Source organism: Carettochelys insculpta, chromosome 4 (genome assembly GCF_033958435.1).
Source record: "Carettochelys insculpta isolate YL-2023 chromosome 4, ASM3395843v1, whole genome shotgun sequence".
Lineage (NCBI taxonomy): Eukaryota > Metazoa > Chordata > Testudines > Carettochelyidae > Carettochelys > Carettochelys insculpta.
This window is the reverse complement of record NC_134140.1, coordinates 24,032,470-24,049,645: the sequence shown is the minus strand read 5'-3', so window position 1 is coordinate 24,049,645 and position 17,176 is coordinate 24,032,470. Positions and strand designations below refer to the sequence as shown.

Here is a 17,176-nt window from a genome sequence, read left to right as displayed (position 1 = left end):
CACCCACGGGGACACATCTTGAAGAACCATCGTTACTACAGTGAGTAACTTCTCTTTATTTCTTAAAACAAGCATGATTTGTGCAAGTCTTGAGCTGTAAGAACTAGTCTTTCAAAAAAATTAAATTTGGGGCCAAAATTGTTGGATCACATATGTTTGAGGGCATGATAACTTGAAAGCACTTCAGTAAATTTTGGTGCATTTGTGAGATTGGGTACATTGATAATAATTTGTTGATTTGCATTTTTATTAAATTCAAATTGTTTCTTTGTGCTAAAAATAAACAAAACTTGGATACATTTTGCAAATACATAATAGACAATTGTACTTACTGTTGAGTAAATTGTTTCAATATTCAGGGAAATAGAGGCCATAGTAGTAGCAAAGAGAAAATTTAGTTTTTCTTGTGAGTAATTGCAAGTTGGCTTGAGATAATGAAGCAGAGGGTTTGACAGAATGACTGTAATGCTTTGGTGGGCGTGTGGCTGGACGAGAAGGTGGTGATTGCATGTGTCATTCAAGGAAAAGGTGATACAGCTTTCCTACTGGGGAGTAGATTTGATTTTGACCGCCACTAAGGAGTAATAAGGCTCAATTTTAATGGTGAGCAATTGCCCAGTAGAACAATTTATAAAGTGTTGTGGTGGATTGTACATCACTCACAATTTTTAAATCAAGATAGGATGTAATTGATTGAAACAATTTTGCAGAATTTTTGTAGCCAGGGTAGGTAAACGTCGGTGCACAGTATGGATCTGAATCCAGAGCCTGAGGCTCAGGGCTCCCCTCCATGGTATGAAGCCTACAGCCCTGTGGAGGGTACAGAACCCAAGTCTTGTGGGTCAGATCAGACAAGCTGTGGTGTGGATATAGACCACAGGCTCTTCTGGGGGCCGGGTGGGAGGACGTGGCGCCAGGCTCTGTTGCTGGTCACTGATGTTCTGCCAGATGGAGGGAGCAGCAGTGGCCTGGGCAGCCTGCCCAGAGGCTTCCTACCACTGCTCTGATAGGCTGGAATTCTAGCCAGAGCAGCAAAGGGTGGTACCGGGGAGCAGGCGAGAGGGGATGCAAAGTCGTGTGTGTCAGGGTGCTACAAAGGTAAGTTCACCCCTTTTACCTAGACCCTGCACCCTCCTTCCCATTTCCTGGCCCCTCCCTCTCAGACATTGCACCCCCTCCCTTCCAGACACCAGACCCTAAATCCTCCTGCACCCGTCCTCTCTCCTAGACCCACGTTCCCCAGTTGCTCCTGCACTCCCTTCCACCCAAACCTCCACTTCCTGTCCTCCTCCCACCTAGACATTCCACCCACAGCCCACTCCTATACCTCCTTCCTGCCCAGACCCCATAGCCTTGGCCCCTATACGATTTTTGTTGTTGGGTTTTTTTGTTTCTTACCTAAGTGGCCCCAGACTGATTTTTCTACAGGTCAGTGGCTCCCTGCATGCAAAAAGTTCCCCACCCCTGTTCTGTGGCATGGAGGGTTGGTGCGAACATTGGTCCTTCCCGCTTAAGAACCTGTCCCCAGGCGCAGCGTTTTCCTTTGTCCTCATTTGTGCTGCAATCCAGGTGGGAAAGGAACTTAAACTTTCTCACTGGTACAAATCATTGTGCATACACTGTTCTTAAAATAGGGGTTACAAAAATGTGGTTTGACGTTATTTATTAAGGACTGTCTCATAGTCACATGCATTGCGGCTCTTGAAATACTGATTTTGTAACTGAGTTTGAAAAGATGTCTCTTCTCACTATTTTGGTTGCAGACCCCTGATATAGACAATACAACAAAAATACTGCCCCCACATGAATTCTCCATGTTTGTAATGTTTCTTTCTCATTCAATATAAGCTTAACATGATTAATGCAAACTGAACATTCAAAATTTGTATATATGTCCTAATTCTGTTGAACATTCTAATTAATAAGCCAAGGACTTATAAGAAATGATATCTCTGAGGGCTTGTCTACACTACCACCCTCCTTCAAAGGAAGGATGGTAAGTAGGGTGCTGGGAGTTGCCTAATGAAGTGCTGCACTGTATATGCAGCACTTCATTAACCAAATTCCCTCCCCACGGCAACTCCAAAGTATTAAACTTCAAAGTACTGGCTCACATCTAGCCACAGCTCACCCGCCGGTATTCAAAGTGCCGGGGCAAAATTTTGAGGAGTAAAGGGACTTTGAAGTTGCCGCGGGAGGGAATTTGCTTAATGAAGCGCTGCATATGCAGCGCAGCACTTCACTAGGAAACTCCCAACATCCTACTTACCATCTTCCCTTTCAAAGGAGGGTGGTAGTGTAGACACAGTCTAAATGTATGACTAAATACTTTGAACATATTCGATTGTATTTCCTATGTATATTCATTTCCTTAATGGAATTTTTAATGGAAATTCTAATGGATGCTTAGTGACTGATACGAGAAAACTCGGGTTTCTGATACTCCTGTAGGAGTGTTCACCTTTCACTTCAATTGCACTGATCAGCAGTTTCTCGTGTAGGAGAGAAGTCAAGGGATTGAAATACACATGGAGACTGAACTGCTCTCTCATTGTTAGTACTTAAAATCCTCAAATACTTTTACATTTATTATTTATTTTTAGGAGTGGCAAGAGAATTTATACTTTATATAGTTTTTAATTACATTTAGGAATTCTTAGTGAAGTGTCACATGTAAACACTAACAGAACTGCTTAGAAATCAATTACCAAATATATGTTAATGAACTTATAAGAACTTGGAAATACAATACTAAATAATTTGGCTTATTATTTAATATTAATTACAAAATAGTCATACATTCTTGTAGAATGCACAAGTTGTTTTAGTGAGACAAGGTTGGTGTTAATATCTTGTAATGGACCAAATTCTGTTGGGGAGATAGGCATCATGCCTGTCTCTGATATCCTTAGATTAACATAACTACAACCATACTGCATACAAATTCTTTTATTAATTCTAAAACATTACGTTATCCATTTCAAGTGTTGAGCACTCAGTAAGTCACAGTATGCTACAGAATTGTATTACAGCAAATAAATGGAGTCAGGCAAACAGATAACGCAACAGATTAATCTGGAACTACACTGTACTACAGCGTTGTACACATACTTGGATCATGACTAGATGAGAACTCCAGTAGTCAACCTTTGCTAGAACAAAACAAAAAAAAGCAGCTTTGTAGCACTTTCAAGGCTAACAAAAACTTCAGCCCAAAAAGGGATAGCTCAGTGGTTTGAGCATGGGCCTATTAAACCCAGGGTTGTAAGGTCAATACTTCAGGAGGCCATTTAGGGATCTGAGGCAAAACATACTTTTATATGCAGGAGGGATAGCTCAGTGGTTTAAGCATTGACCTGCTAAAGCCAGGAGTGGGTGTTCAATCCTTGAAAGGCGCTATGGGGGTAAGTAAGTTTAAAAACGCATCAGGAAGAACAGTAGATTTTGGGGGGAGGGATAGCTCAGTGGTTTGAGCATTGGCCTGCTAAACCCAGGGTTGTGAGTTCAGTCCTTGAGGAGGCCATTTAGGGATTGGGGCAAATAAATGTCAGGGATGATGCTTGGCTCTGCCAAGAGGGCAGGGGGCTAGACTAGATGACCTTCCAGTTCTAGGAGATGTGTATCTCCATTTTTTTTTTTTTTTTTAAAAAAGAAAAGGGTTTATTAGGTGATGAGTTTTCATGGGACAAACCCACATCTTTAGATATGGGCAGAATTTCCATGAAGACATGGATCTGTCCCACAAAAACTCATCACTTAATAAACCATTTTGTTAGTCTTGAAAGTGCTACAAGACTTTTTTGTTTTGTGAAGATAGACCAACATGGCTACCTCTCTGTGACTATTTGCTAGTACAAGTTGTGACTGGCTTTTCTTTTTGTTTGATGATCACATCAATGCTTGCAGAGTACAAAATATTAAAGTGCATCAATGTAATATGTAATGTATATAGTTTGGAAACACTTCCACCTGTATACCTGGTAGTTCCTAGCATTCCTGTAGTGAAATTTGTTTTTCACTGCCACCTGCTGGTGGGCTGTCAGACTAGCTTTAGTGGTAGAATTTACGTACTGAGGGAAGAGGGAAGGCATAGCAAATATGGGTGAAATTCTGCTCCATTTAAATCAGTGTCAAAATTTCTGTTCCATTAACTTTAATGGGGCCAAGATTTCACCCTATTTGTTTAAAAATCTGACATTAGCTTTTTAATACATCTATCTTCAATGTTTAAGATGGGTATATCTGACTACCTGTGCTTGTATACATTCAAGACATACTCTGATAATTTTAAGTAACCCCAGTAGTCCAAACTGAGATGTTAATTAATTAGATTACATTAACTTTCAGTGGTTCCAATCAGGATCAGTTCTTCTTCGAGTGGTCCCCGTGGGTGCTCCACAATAGGTGTCGGGCTCGCCCGGCGCCGCAGATCGGAATTCTTCCAGCAGTTTCTCCTGGATCGCGCATGCGCCGGCGCGCGCTGTTCCCCCGTGCACCCCCGGCCGCGTGCGCGATCCAGTCCCCGGCAGTTGCTTTTCAACCACCATCGGCTGCAGACTGAATCTGCTCAAGCTAAGGCCAGAGTCAGATAAGATAGCTGGTTGTCGTGTAAGTTGTCGTTTTTTGTCACTAAAAAAAAAAAAAGCAAAACCCCGGCACCGCAGTCCATCTCCAGGCAGGGCTGCGCTGCCCTTATCACCTAGCCCTCCCCCCAAGATACACACGCCGCACCGACGGGCTGTGACTCCACCAGCTTATCTGGAACCTCACTCTCCGTTCCTCCAACCAGTTTCACCGTGGCTTGGGCCACCTTCACCATTTCTGGGCATGGATCCCCTGGAGTACTATCACAAACCAGTTTCACCTCTATTTGTGTCATCGCGGACGTCCCGCTCTCCCAGACATCGTGGGTACACTCTCCACTCGTGGCCCAGGTCTCCACCACCGGGCCCTTGCCCATGCTGCTATGGTTGTCTGCATCATGCTGAACACAGACACTGCAGGCCTAGATGCAGGGGCAGGTCCTCCCCTGCTGCTCAATACCCCCGTGTACACTCTCGCTCTGGGATGGAAACACAGTTGTCTCAGGGGGAGTGAGGTCCAGAACCCTGAGACTTTCCTTCACAATCCTCCAGGGAGCAAGTATATCATCGACCACGGGAGCCTGAGGTTTTGAGGGAGGTTTACCCCAGTGGTTCCTCCTCAGCCTCCCCAGATGAGGCCACAGCCCCCAGGGATGTCTCCCCACCGGATGACCTTAAACAATTCCAGGAACTGTTCAAGAGAGTGGCTTTCACGCAAGACATTCAAATGCCAGAGGTGCAGGAGAAACATCATAAACTCCTCAAAAATTTGAGACCCCCGGCTTCATCCAAAATTGCTATCCCGCTAGACGAAGCCATTATGGAGTCAGCCACTACCATATGGCAGACTCCGGCCTCTATTCCGCCTACGAACAAGAGAGCAGATAAGAAGCACTTCGTCCCAGCCAAGGGCATGGAGTTCCTCTTTAGTCACCCACAACCAAATTGTTTGGTGGTCGAATTGTCCCAGCAGAGGTCAAAGGCGTCTCAGTACAAATCGGGGGGATGGGATAAAGATGCTAAGAAGCTAGAGCTGTTTGGCAGGAAGATATATTCCTCCTCTACCCTATCACTGAGAGTGGCAAATTACGCTGGACATGGTGGACACAGCGGCACGTTCAACAGCTACAGCAGTGGTCATGCGTAGGGAGTCCTGGCTCCAGACGTCTGGTATCCCCAGGAACCCCCAGGTGAAGATCGTGGATCTTCCCTTTGATACACAAAAGCTGCTTACGGGCTCAACCGACTCGGTCCTCCACTCCAGCAAGTACTCGAGAGCCACATTTAGAACCTTGGGCATTTATACTCCCCCATACAGGAGGAAGAAATTTTATCCTCAGCAAAGACGCTACGCTTACCAACCACAGCATGCTCAATATCAAAGAGGCTATGACCAAGGGTGCCATCAATAGCAGCAGCAGTACAGAACTCCCAGGCGACGTTCCCAACAAGTTTGACGGGTATGTCGGGGGCTGCACTATCAATACCATCGCTCAATGCCACTCTCATCTCATGTTCCATCATCGCCTCAAACCGTTCCACTCCCAATGGCAAAAGATCACCACAGACAGATGGGTGCTAGAGCTTACAGCCACGGGTTACACGATCCCCTTCCAGTCACTTCCACCGACAAAGCCTCCTGCCAGGCCTCATCTCAGAGACGCTGCCCACGAGGCGAGACTCAAGCAGGAGGTGGATCACCTTCTGTTCATAGGGGCGGTGGAAGGAGTGCCAGAGCAATTCCAGGGGAAAGTTTTTTATTCACGCTACTTCCTAACAGAGAAGAAAACAGCAGGCTGGAGGCCCATCTTGGATCTATGGGGCCTCAACCGTTACTTGCGCAAGCAACGTTTTTCGGATGATCACAGTTGCCTCTGTACTCACGGCACTGGACGATGGAGACTGGTTGCAGCCCTCAACTTACCAGATGCTTACTTTCATATAACAATCCACCCAGCACACAGACGCTTCCTCCGCTTCACTGTCGGCAGGGAGCACTTCCAGTACAGGGTTCTTCCGTTTGGTCTTTCCTCGGCTCCCGGAGTTTTTAGCAAAACCCTGGCAGTGGTATCAGCCTACCTGCACAGAGAGGGGGTGTTTATTTTCCCATATCTGGACGACTGCCTGCTGAAAGGGGCCTCGAAGGCAGAGGTCTTACGCATGATTTGCGTCACAGTGGACACGTTTTCTTCGCTGGGCCTAGTTATCAATCTCACAAAGTCAAAAACCGAACCCACACAAGATATAAAGTTCATAGGGGCACGCATAAACTCTATCACAGCAAGAGTATATCTGCCCGACATTCTGTTAGCCGGTGGCCGGGTAATGTGCGGTGAGGTACTCCCCTGGGTCCTAAACAACCCAGTTTTTTTTACTGTTAGAGCAGACAGCTCCTAGCACTCTCACCCACGGCCAGGCTGTAGTAACCAAACGGTTAAAGTTCTTTTGTTGTGCTGTCTGTGTTGCAGTGACAAAAGGGTTAACAGCAGGTCAGGCTTAGAGCTTAACTAGTTACAAGTTTATTTAAGCTACAGTTATAAGTGTGCGGTTACAAAACGCTATTGTTTACTTCTTATATGCTAGCAAAGTACAGGTGTTAACAAGTTACGTTACAATCCAATACAAAGATATCTGTTACCATCTAACACAATGATATCTTGGCACAATGACATCTAGTTACAGAGCTCTAATTCTTTAGCTGTGCACAAAAAAAGTCAGAGACCTAGCATGGGTGTATCTTACCCTCTCTGCGTCTCTCGATACCAGCGTAGCCAAGCCGGATCGGTCACTCAATTCCGCGGAAAGAAGAATACGAGGTTGGGTGTCCCCAGTTGTGGACCTCGGGAGGCAATCACCTGACCCGACCAGCAGGTAGTTGGTGGAATGCACTCAAAGTTAGAGTTCTGCTGGACCCATCTTTTATACCCCTTTTGGGTTATGTATTCTCTTTCTTATCTATGGTGCCAGATCATACTGGTCTGTCTTTGTGACACCAGTTTGTTACAAGGGCATTTCTTACTTAGTTTGCACTTGTAAGACAAGAGATAAGCAATTTAGGAGTACAGGACATTCTTTTGTGCAGGCGGGGCACGTCCCCTTCTGGGCGATTGTGTGTGTGCATCATATTGATCAATGCCAGCTGGGGTGATTTCTTGAGGGTCCCCCCCCCCATGTTGACAGTCTGGCCTGTTAGCCTTCTAGCTGTACTTTCTGCTTCTCAGGGTCACGATAAGCCAGCATATCTGGGCCTCAATGAGGGCATCAAAGACTGTGCTGTCAGCAGCCGTTTCCGTGCCCTGTGTGCTCCTCAGTGGGGGGGCAGCGAGCAAGCTGGCTTGTAAGGGGGAGACTTTGTCTGGCTACATTCCACCCCCTGATGCACCACACTACATCCCAGAACGCAAGGTGGTGGTGATGCCAGCACCTTTTGCCCTACTTGGGGGAAGTCTAAAAGTGCCCAATGATCCGATCGGTATGTGGGGAATCACGGAACTGGCTAGGATCACTTGTCAGCTCCATGTATCGGATTTGCGTGGAGGAGATAGCCACATCAGTTAGTCTCCTAATGATGCACAGTGTTATGCAAAACACAACTACTATGATAAGAACAACCAAAATAGTGGTTACAATAGAATGCAGGAATGGAGTAAGAGAAAATTCTAATTGTTGAGCTAACCATTTTAACCATGAGATCTTTCCATTCTTAGTTACAGCATGTAAGATTTTAACTGCATCTTTGATGGCAGATACATCCTGTTTAATCTGTTCTGAGTGTTTACCTAAAAGCAGCAAGATTGGTTAATTACAGCACAAAATCCTCCTTGTTGGGCCAGGACTGCATACTTTGAGACCCACCCATCCCTTGCTGACACTCAGACAGAGAACAATTAGACAGGAAGGCAGATGAGAATTATGGTCTAATCCAGAGAGTTCAAACTGGTTACCTCTACCCACACCAGCATGGGTGGGAGGACGGGACAGAAGGGCCCAGCTTAACCTTGGAGCTTCCTCGCACGCAATGGCTTCCACTCCGAGGAATTACAAGCAAGACATTCAGTTCCACCCTCCCAGCACCCGGGACAACAAGGTTGTCAGGGACTCAAATCCCAGCAAGCCCGCTTCCGCGCCATCAGTTCACTGGTGCAAGTCATGACGTACAGCCCCACGGTGCCGGTCCTAACGTGCCTACAGCTGTTGGGCCACATGGCAGCAGTGACGTTTGTGGTACAGAATGCCAGGTTACACATGCGAAGCCTGCAGCATTGGCTGGTGAGTGTTTACAAACCGGCATCTCATATTGTCCACAGGGGAGTGTCGCCCACGTCAGAGGTGCGCAGATCCCTAGCATGGTGGGAAAATAACAAGAATCTGCTAGTGGGGGTGCCTTTTTCACCAACCACAAATTTCTATTTTTCTTGCTACCGACGCCTCCCACATAGGATGGGGAGCGCACATCGGCAACAAGGTAACGCAAGGGCTATGGTCCCCTGCAGAACAGACACTGCACATACCATACTGGGGCTCAGAGCAGTGTTCAATGCTTGCAAACATTTTCGAGATTACCTGCATGGCAAAGGTGTCGGGATCACTACCGACAATACCTCCACTATGTTTTACATCAATCGACAAGGAGGAGCACGATCCCGTGGTCTATGTGCGGAAGGAGTCCGATTGTGGAACTGGTGCATCGCCAGTAACATAACGTTGAAAGTCTCGTACTTGCCTGGCGCTCACAACGTGAAAGCAGATCAGCTGAGCAGGCACTTCGCACTCACGCACGAATGGCAGATCTGCCACGGCGCATTTTTCGTACATGGGGGGGTTCCCCAGATCGATCTGTTTGCCACCCAGTACAACAAGAAGTGTCGCCAGTACTGCTCCAGGGCAGGAATAGGGCGGAGGTCCCTGGGGGGACGCATTCATGATTTCATGGAGGGGCCCTCTACTTTACGCGTTTCCCCCCCACAGTGCTTATCCACAAGGTTCTGCAGAAAGCCAGAAGCGACAGAGCTCGCATGATACTCATAGTCCGAACTTGGGATCGGCAGCAATGGTTTCCCTTGCTTCTGCGCATGTTGGACCGCCCACCGCTTCCTCTGCCGGTGGCACCGGACTTACTCATGCAGACTCAGGGGTCTATAGTGCACCCGCACCCTCAGGGTCTGCGTCTACAAGCATGGTTAATCCATGGCTCAGCTCCTTAGAGAGCATGTGTACGGAGGGAGTACAACAAGTCCTGGAATGTAGCCAAAGGACCTCCACCAGGAGGACTTACAAGCAGAAATGGACTTGAATTATAGCCTGGTGTTCCGCCAAGCAGTTAGCTCCCCTTGACGTTCCTATACCTGCAATATTAGAATACTTATTGGACCTCAAAAGAGGCGGGTCTTCTCTATCCTCACTAAAGGTCCACCTCGCTGCTATATCAGCCTTTCGGCATACAGAGGAAGGGCCCACTGTATTCGCCCATCCTGTCGTCACAAGGTTCTTGAAGGGGTTGGTAAGCCTGTACCCCCCTCGGAAACTGCTTCCACCATCGTGGAGTCTGGACTTGGTGCTCAGCATGCTATCGGGTCCACCTTTCGAACCCTTACCCACAGTTCCCCTCCGTCTCCTTACGATGAAAACGACCTTCCTCCCTGCAGTTACGTCAGCCCGCAGGGTGAGTGAGCTCGCAGCAGTGATGGCAATGCCGCCCTGCACAGTATTCTCAAAGGAGGCGGTAGCCTTAATGTTGCACCCAGCCTTTGTTCCAAAAGTTTCTTCGGAGTTCCATCTTAACGAGCCAATAGTTTTACCCTCGTTTTACCCGAAGCCTCACAGGTCCAGCAAGGAGGCACACCTGCATCTCCTGGATGTGAAGAGGGCGTTGGCCTTCTGCATAGACAGAGCTAAGTCCTTCCGGAAAAATGGACAGGCTTCTAGTCTCTCTCTCTCCCAGGTCAAAAGGAGATGGTCTCTCTTCACAGAGAATCTCAAAGCACATTGTGTCCCGTATAAAAATGTGCTACGAGCTTCGAAAGACCCCTTTGCTGGCCCCGCCTAGGGCTCACTCCACCAGGGCGGTGGCGGCATCAACAGCCTTCTTCAAGGGCATCGCGTTAAAAGACATCTGTAGGGCAGCGACCTGGTCATCCTACAACATCTTCCCTAAGCATTATGCCCTACATCGGGTATTCAAAGAGGATACCCGTCTGTCGACAGCAGTCCTCTCGGGGGCAAGCTTCAGATAAACCGATTACCCACCTCCTTACTTGGGTTACTGCTGGGTAGTCACCTATTGTGGAGCACCCACAGGGACCACTCGAAGAAGAAAGAGAAGTTACTCACCTGTAGTAACGATGGTTCTTCGAGATGTGTCCCCGTGGGTGCTCCACCACCCGCCCATCCTCCCCGCTTCGGATCTTTGCCTAGTGTTTTTCAGGAGCATTCGAGGCGGTTGGTCAAGGAACTGGTGGGGACCGAATCGCGCACGCAGCTGGGGGTGTGTGGGGGAGCGGCGCGCGCCAGCGCATGCGTGATCCAGGAGAAACTGCTGGAAGAATTCCGATCTGCGGCGCCAGGCGAGCCTGACACCTATTGTGGAGCACCCACGGGGACACATCTCGAAGAACCATCGTTACTACATGTGAGTAACTTCTCTTTCTTCATTGTGCTAGATTTTGTATAGAGGTAGCGTGATTGTAAATGGTTTACAGTATCAGAAATTAAAAAAATTAAGAAATTTCTAGCCAAAAAGGGAGAAATGATGTAGTCATTCTACATAACGTTACTGTATTTAAGAAGTTTTTCGTAATTAAATTAGATTTTGTTCATTGGCTGTAGTGGTGTCCAAGGTGAAATTTGAGGACACTGCTGAGAACTCCACATTGTCCTTTAGTATTTAAATCTGGCAATCCAGAACCTTTTACAAGCATTGAAACAAAGGCCGTGTCTACACGTGCCCCAAACTTCGAAATGGCCATGCAAATGGCCATTTCGAAGTTTACTAATGAAGCGCTGAAATGCATATTCAGCGCTTCATTAGCATGCAGGCGGCAGCGGCGCTTCGAAATTGACGCCATGGGAATAAGGGGACTTCAAAGTAGGCGGGGTCCTTTCGAAAAGGAGCCCCGTCTGGATGAGACGCGTGGCGACAAGCCGCGTCAATTTCAAAGCGCCGCTGCCGTCTGCATGCTAATGAAGCGCTGAATATGCATTTCAGCGCTTCATTAGTAAACTCTGAAATGGCCATTTGCGTGGCCATTTTGAAGTTTGGGGCACGTGTAGACGTAGCCAAATAAAGCCGAAGAGAACTTGTTACATATTTTAGTGGAATGTGGATAATCTTGTTTGCTAATGAGATTTTTTTTCTATCTCCTTCACTCTGAAACAAACACCCCTCAAGAATGTTACACACATGCCAAGGGGGAGAATGGTGAAGAATACCCAGAAGTACAGGAAGTTACCAACAGTGAAGAACATCTCTTAGATTTTAATATGGTGGGTGACTTACTTTTATCCTCCGACATCAGTCTTTGTGGCTGGCCCCAGATGCATTCCAGATTACAAATTCTGATTTTGTTCACATCTTCATTTTGAAGCCACTTTCTCATCCTGGCATTCTCTGCAAACCTTTTCCCATGCTTATCCTGTCTTCTGGCCAAGAGGGTGGAATGTAAACCCTTTAAAATGATTGTGAAGACTGATCAGATACGTGGGAAGAGTGCTGTAGTTTTCTTCAGAGCTTACTTCCACTAATTTGAGTGGGAGAGTATGCTTCTGTAAACCACACGGAAGCAACTGACAAACAGCGGCTAGGGTTACCATCCCTGCCCATCCTGACTAATATTCATGGAGGACAAGTCTAACTATGACTATATCTAGTTCTTTTTTTAAACCCTGTTGTAGTCTTGAGCTTCACAACATCCTTTGGTTAAAAAAAAAAAAAGAAAATCCACAGATTTGTGAACAATATACGGGTTGAACTTTGTGTCCTTTTCATAAGTGACGAACTACTGCTCTCGTGAATGGTACTGTTGCAATAGGAGAAAATCTTTTTTGTCCCAGTTTTTGCCCTTGACTATTGCCTAAGATGACTGCTTGGACACGCTTCTCGAAAACTGCACAATAGAACATATTGTGTAGTGCTGATAGCCTCTAGATTTTTCACTAAACGTACTCTTTTTTTCATTAATTGATGTTACTGCAATTATAATGTATTTCCTGAAGTGAGAAGTGATGCAGATAGATCAGCATGATGTGAGACCTTAAGATTTGGGAATGATTTGGACATTCACTCTCCAGTTAGCAGTGATAATTAGGTATTCTTATAAATATGGTCCAGTGAGAGAGGTAGAAACAGTAGATTTAGAATAAAAGGGGTGGATGAAAAAATGCTGCCCAGAACGTGCATTTGTTGTAACAGCCCAACTTTCACTATTAAGGTCTAAGTTAGAGAAGGAAAATGAAAACTCTGACTCTGGGTAACTGTGGCTTCTTACCATTAACACACCAAAAATCATTATAAAACCTGATGGCCTATAAATAGACAAATGTTCTGTTTTCTGAGGTACCAAATAAACCGTCAATTTAAATCCTTAGGTTTCTTCTGTTCATGAAGCAAGGTGCACAGAGGATATAAATTCTGGAGCAAAACCAAATGGCTTCAGGAAGAAAATATATTCAAGTGATAGCTCCAGCTCTGAAGAGACAGCTTCAGAAGGTGGAAATGAATGGGCTGATCCTTGTGAGGAGGAGCTTTTTTCTCGAACTCACCTATAAAAGTAACATAAAGTAACATGAGATGGAAAACTGTCCTTCCTGAGGGTCTGTAGCTCTAAAACAACAACTTGAGTTTCCTCTTCAGTTAACGGATTCAGATATGTATTTATCTTTCTCTTCTTGCTTATTTTATAGGTAGGGACATACCTGTCCTGTTGAATATTTTACTTTCTCCAAACTGTTAATTCTTGGCTATTTGAACTAGACTAGATTGTGTTGTCAAATCAAGAATGGATGTGCATGTGCTTGTCTTAGTGGTACCACTGCTTTTTTGCATCTTAACTGCAGTTATTTTCATTCGTAACTGTAGCCCTACCACTATTACTATCTTATTAGCATTGCAGTGTCTACAACTACTTCTGCTATTCAGAGACTTTAGCTTTTGGCACATTTAAGATTTGTTCTTTAAGAACTGGGAGATAAATACTAAACACTGTAATCTATCAGTGCCTTTCTGAATGCAGGAGAAATGCATGAATGACTTGTCCAGTCTTCATTCAGTAAATCTCATAACTTTGAAGTAGGAACAACAGGGTTGTGCTTTAGAGACTTACAGAAACTGTGTTTTCTATCCTATGATCTTCCCATCCCTCACCCATTCTGCAAACCAACGCTGAAGATGCTTTGGTTTGTAGTCTTCTTGCTAACTGGAGAAGCCAAGGATTTTTGTAGGTATGGGCAATTTTTTTTTTTTTTGTCCTTTTAAAAGTGACCTGCCATTGTAAGGTAGAAGTATTAAATAAAACAAAACACCCCTCTTTCCCCCAACCATTGGGGGTGATATGGGAGTAGCTGCAAATTTTGCAACAAGTAAGAAAGATTTTGTCTTGTTGCAGATGATTTCCTGTAACCTGCAAATGCATCCTGTATTGAATTTGAGCCTGACGACTAAAACTATCTAAAATGCTCAGAATGTTCAGTGTTTTATATGCAAAAGGTCAATGCTTAACTTGAAAGAAATCCTCTGGCTGCTGCAGTTAGCTGTTGTGGCTGTAATTTAGTAAATCTCGTAGTTCATTTTGTGTTCCTGAGAGAATGTTAAGGGCAAGTTATGTGTGGGGGGGTAGGGGCCTGGGGGGGAAGTGATGACTTACAACATATATGTGTGATTGCAGTAGTGATTGTTGCTTTATGTGACTTGCTTTTAAATTTTATTTTGTTAACCTAGAAAGTCAATACATCATCAAGTTGCATCTGTACAAGACTATCAGCTCCTTGTGCTTTTAACACATTATGCAAAATTTATAAGTCAGGAGGAGCAATATTTGCAAAACTAAACATCCTAAGTTTTACCAACTAAGTTTTTAAAAACTAATCTATACAATAGCAGCATGTCTATAACATCAGGAAGTGCAGAAAGTCCAGTACTGACTTGAGAAAGCTTAACTGTTAATTTTCACAGGCAATAAAAACCTCCGAAGAATTATAACTGTTTAAATATGATCTGAACTGGCTTTGAAATATGTTCTGTGGCAGGGAAGTGAATTGAACTGGGTTTTGTTGCTGTTTCTTAATTGATAGTAAAAAAGTTGAGATCTGCAATTATAAAGTCATGCAAGACTGCATGTATCCTTTCTGTTAAAACCCCTACTTAACTGGCTTTTTTGTTAACAGGAAAATATTGCTGGTCCTGCTATTAACCGGATTATCTTAGGGTGTATACTCATAAAACAAATCTTTGACACTGTAAATTTTTATTTATTTTCAGATTTTGGATAGGTTTTTATATATTTTACTTTCTTCTGGAGCTTCCTTAAGAGGTTGTTTAGCACCTGCACTGAAAACTATTTATCTGTAAACCTGAAAGTAAAATGAACTCAACATGTAAATTTCTCAAATCACTACACAGGAGAATGGAATAAATTTTCATTCTTGAATAGAAAATGACCGAATGGACATATTTCAAACAAACGTTGGCTCATTATATTTTGGCTAGAGCTGCTTTTTTAGTAAGAAAGGGCTCAAAAACAACAAAGGTGTTAATTTTAGTGATGTAATATTTCAGCACCTTTGAGGGAAAATAAAATATATAATTGAGCTTGGGCAATAACAAATTGTACTGTTTTCATAGTTTAATGGCTAAAGCTCTGAAGCTTTCAGTGAGAGAGCTGAGGTGTGGTTTTTAGTTCTTCTGTATGGATAGACACAAAAAAGCATTAAAGGCTGGCAAACGCTGAACTGCACTGTGGTATGAAGCGCATTGCATATCCATAGCACTGAAATATCAGTTTTCCATTCCTGGGCTGAAATTTGTTTCTACTGTTTTGCTTCAAGTGGTTGTATTTGTTCTGATTTCATGTACACCAGAGTAACTGATTTTGTTTTCTTGTGGGGTTACTTAACACCGAATAAAAATATAAAAGGACAATTGGATGGCCTATGTGTATTTTTTTTGCATTAGTTAAGATGCACAATCCTCATTCAGATTTAAACATCCAGCACTTAGTAATTCGCTTTTCATTGCTATAACGTCTTCTTTCCTTGTGTTTTAGTCTACCTGAGACAAATAAAGATCCCTCTAAGCTGTGCAGTCATGCAGTTGCCTAACAGCCCCATGCAGGGGTCAGGGTTGCTGCACAGAGTGCTGCTTCTGCCACAGCACAGAGCTGCCGAACTGCTGACGCAGATCCACACTGGTGCACCTCCTCACAGCCTTGGCAGATCAATGCAGGGGCTGGGGTGAGAGGGGTATCCCTCTTCCAGCCACAGCAGGTCTGTGGGAGCGCTGGAGGAGTGCATCTCTCCCATATCCATGGCACTCAACTTGGAATTGCCCAAGAGCTCCCTGCCCACCTAGCCCAGACCTTCCCCAGCTGTGCCTGCTGAAGTTGTGGCAGGCATGGAGAGGCACCTCTCATGTGGGACATCTTGAACCTCTCATCTGTAGCCCCATCCCAGAGCCCTCACCCTGCACCCCAATCCTCTGCCCCAGTCCTGAACTGTCTCCTATACCCCAACTCCTTGACCTGACCCCTGCTACATGTGTGGAATGACCTTTATTATGTGACACATCACTTCTACACTGGTGCACATAACAAATTATTCTGCACATGGACATAAAAAATTGAGGGAACATTAGGTACTACATGTGTCATTTAAATCTTTGGACCCTTGAACTTGTCTAAGACAAATTAGAAGAGGTGAACCCACATGACAATTCCTGCCCAATTATGATTGTAGAAAACTTCATACTCTGAGGTTTAAACTGGGGCTGTTGAGATTAATCATGATTAATAATATGATTAATTGCACTGTTAAATATTTTTGGATGTTGCTTGCATTTTCAAATACAACACTGAATACAAAGGGTACAATACTCACCTACAGGCTGACCTCCCTACAACCATCTGAGGCCACTGGCAAAGCTCATCCCAATTTGGCACAAGTTGTAGAGGTAGAAGTAATGGAGACTGTATACAGTTTTTTCTCTGTTCAATCTCTCTCTGATAAAAGGAGAAAAAGATGGCAAAAGGGATCTAAAAGAGAAGGATGGGCAGGGAGATTGATGGCAGTGATGGAAAGCTGATAATGAGAGATGAAAGTAGTAGCAGTTTTTAAGCTGTCTAGAGTGGCTCATGACCATGAGGGCCATCATCAAGGCAGACTGTTAAGAAACAGGGCACAAACCCCCAAACTGATTGTTTTCTATACTTAAGCATAACCTGTCAAGTGTGAACTCCTCAAGCCCTAAAATAGCCTTAACATGAAGTCATAGACTATTTGCTTGGGTATTCTGGTCTATCTTGCCACCTAAGCCAAGTTTGTCTTTGGAATACATGGTCCATTCCTCACCAAAAATCATAAAATTCAGGTTACTGCCAGTCCCAAAG

The 17,176-nt window shown here is 44.7% G+C and overlaps 1 protein-coding gene across 4 annotated transcripts in view; it reads left to right on the top strand.

Moving 5' to 3' along the window:
* KIAA0232 (KIAA0232 ortholog) overlaps nucleotides 1-15,732 on the top strand; it is a 149,217-nt gene extending 133,485 nt beyond the window's left edge. For all 4 annotated transcript variants that reach the window (XM_074992451.1, XM_074992449.1, XM_074992450.1 and 1 more), the window contains 2 exons: nucleotides 11,971-12,065; nucleotides 13,167-15,732. In XM_074992451.1, the coding sequence (XP_074848552.1) occupies nucleotides 11,971-12,065; nucleotides 13,167-13,346 (275 nt within the window). In that variant the 3' untranslated portion in view covers nucleotides 13,347-15,732. The remainder of the gene's footprint in view (nucleotides 1-11,970; nucleotides 12,066-13,166) is intronic.
* The last annotated feature ends 1,444 nt before the right edge of the window (nucleotides 15,733-17,176 follow it).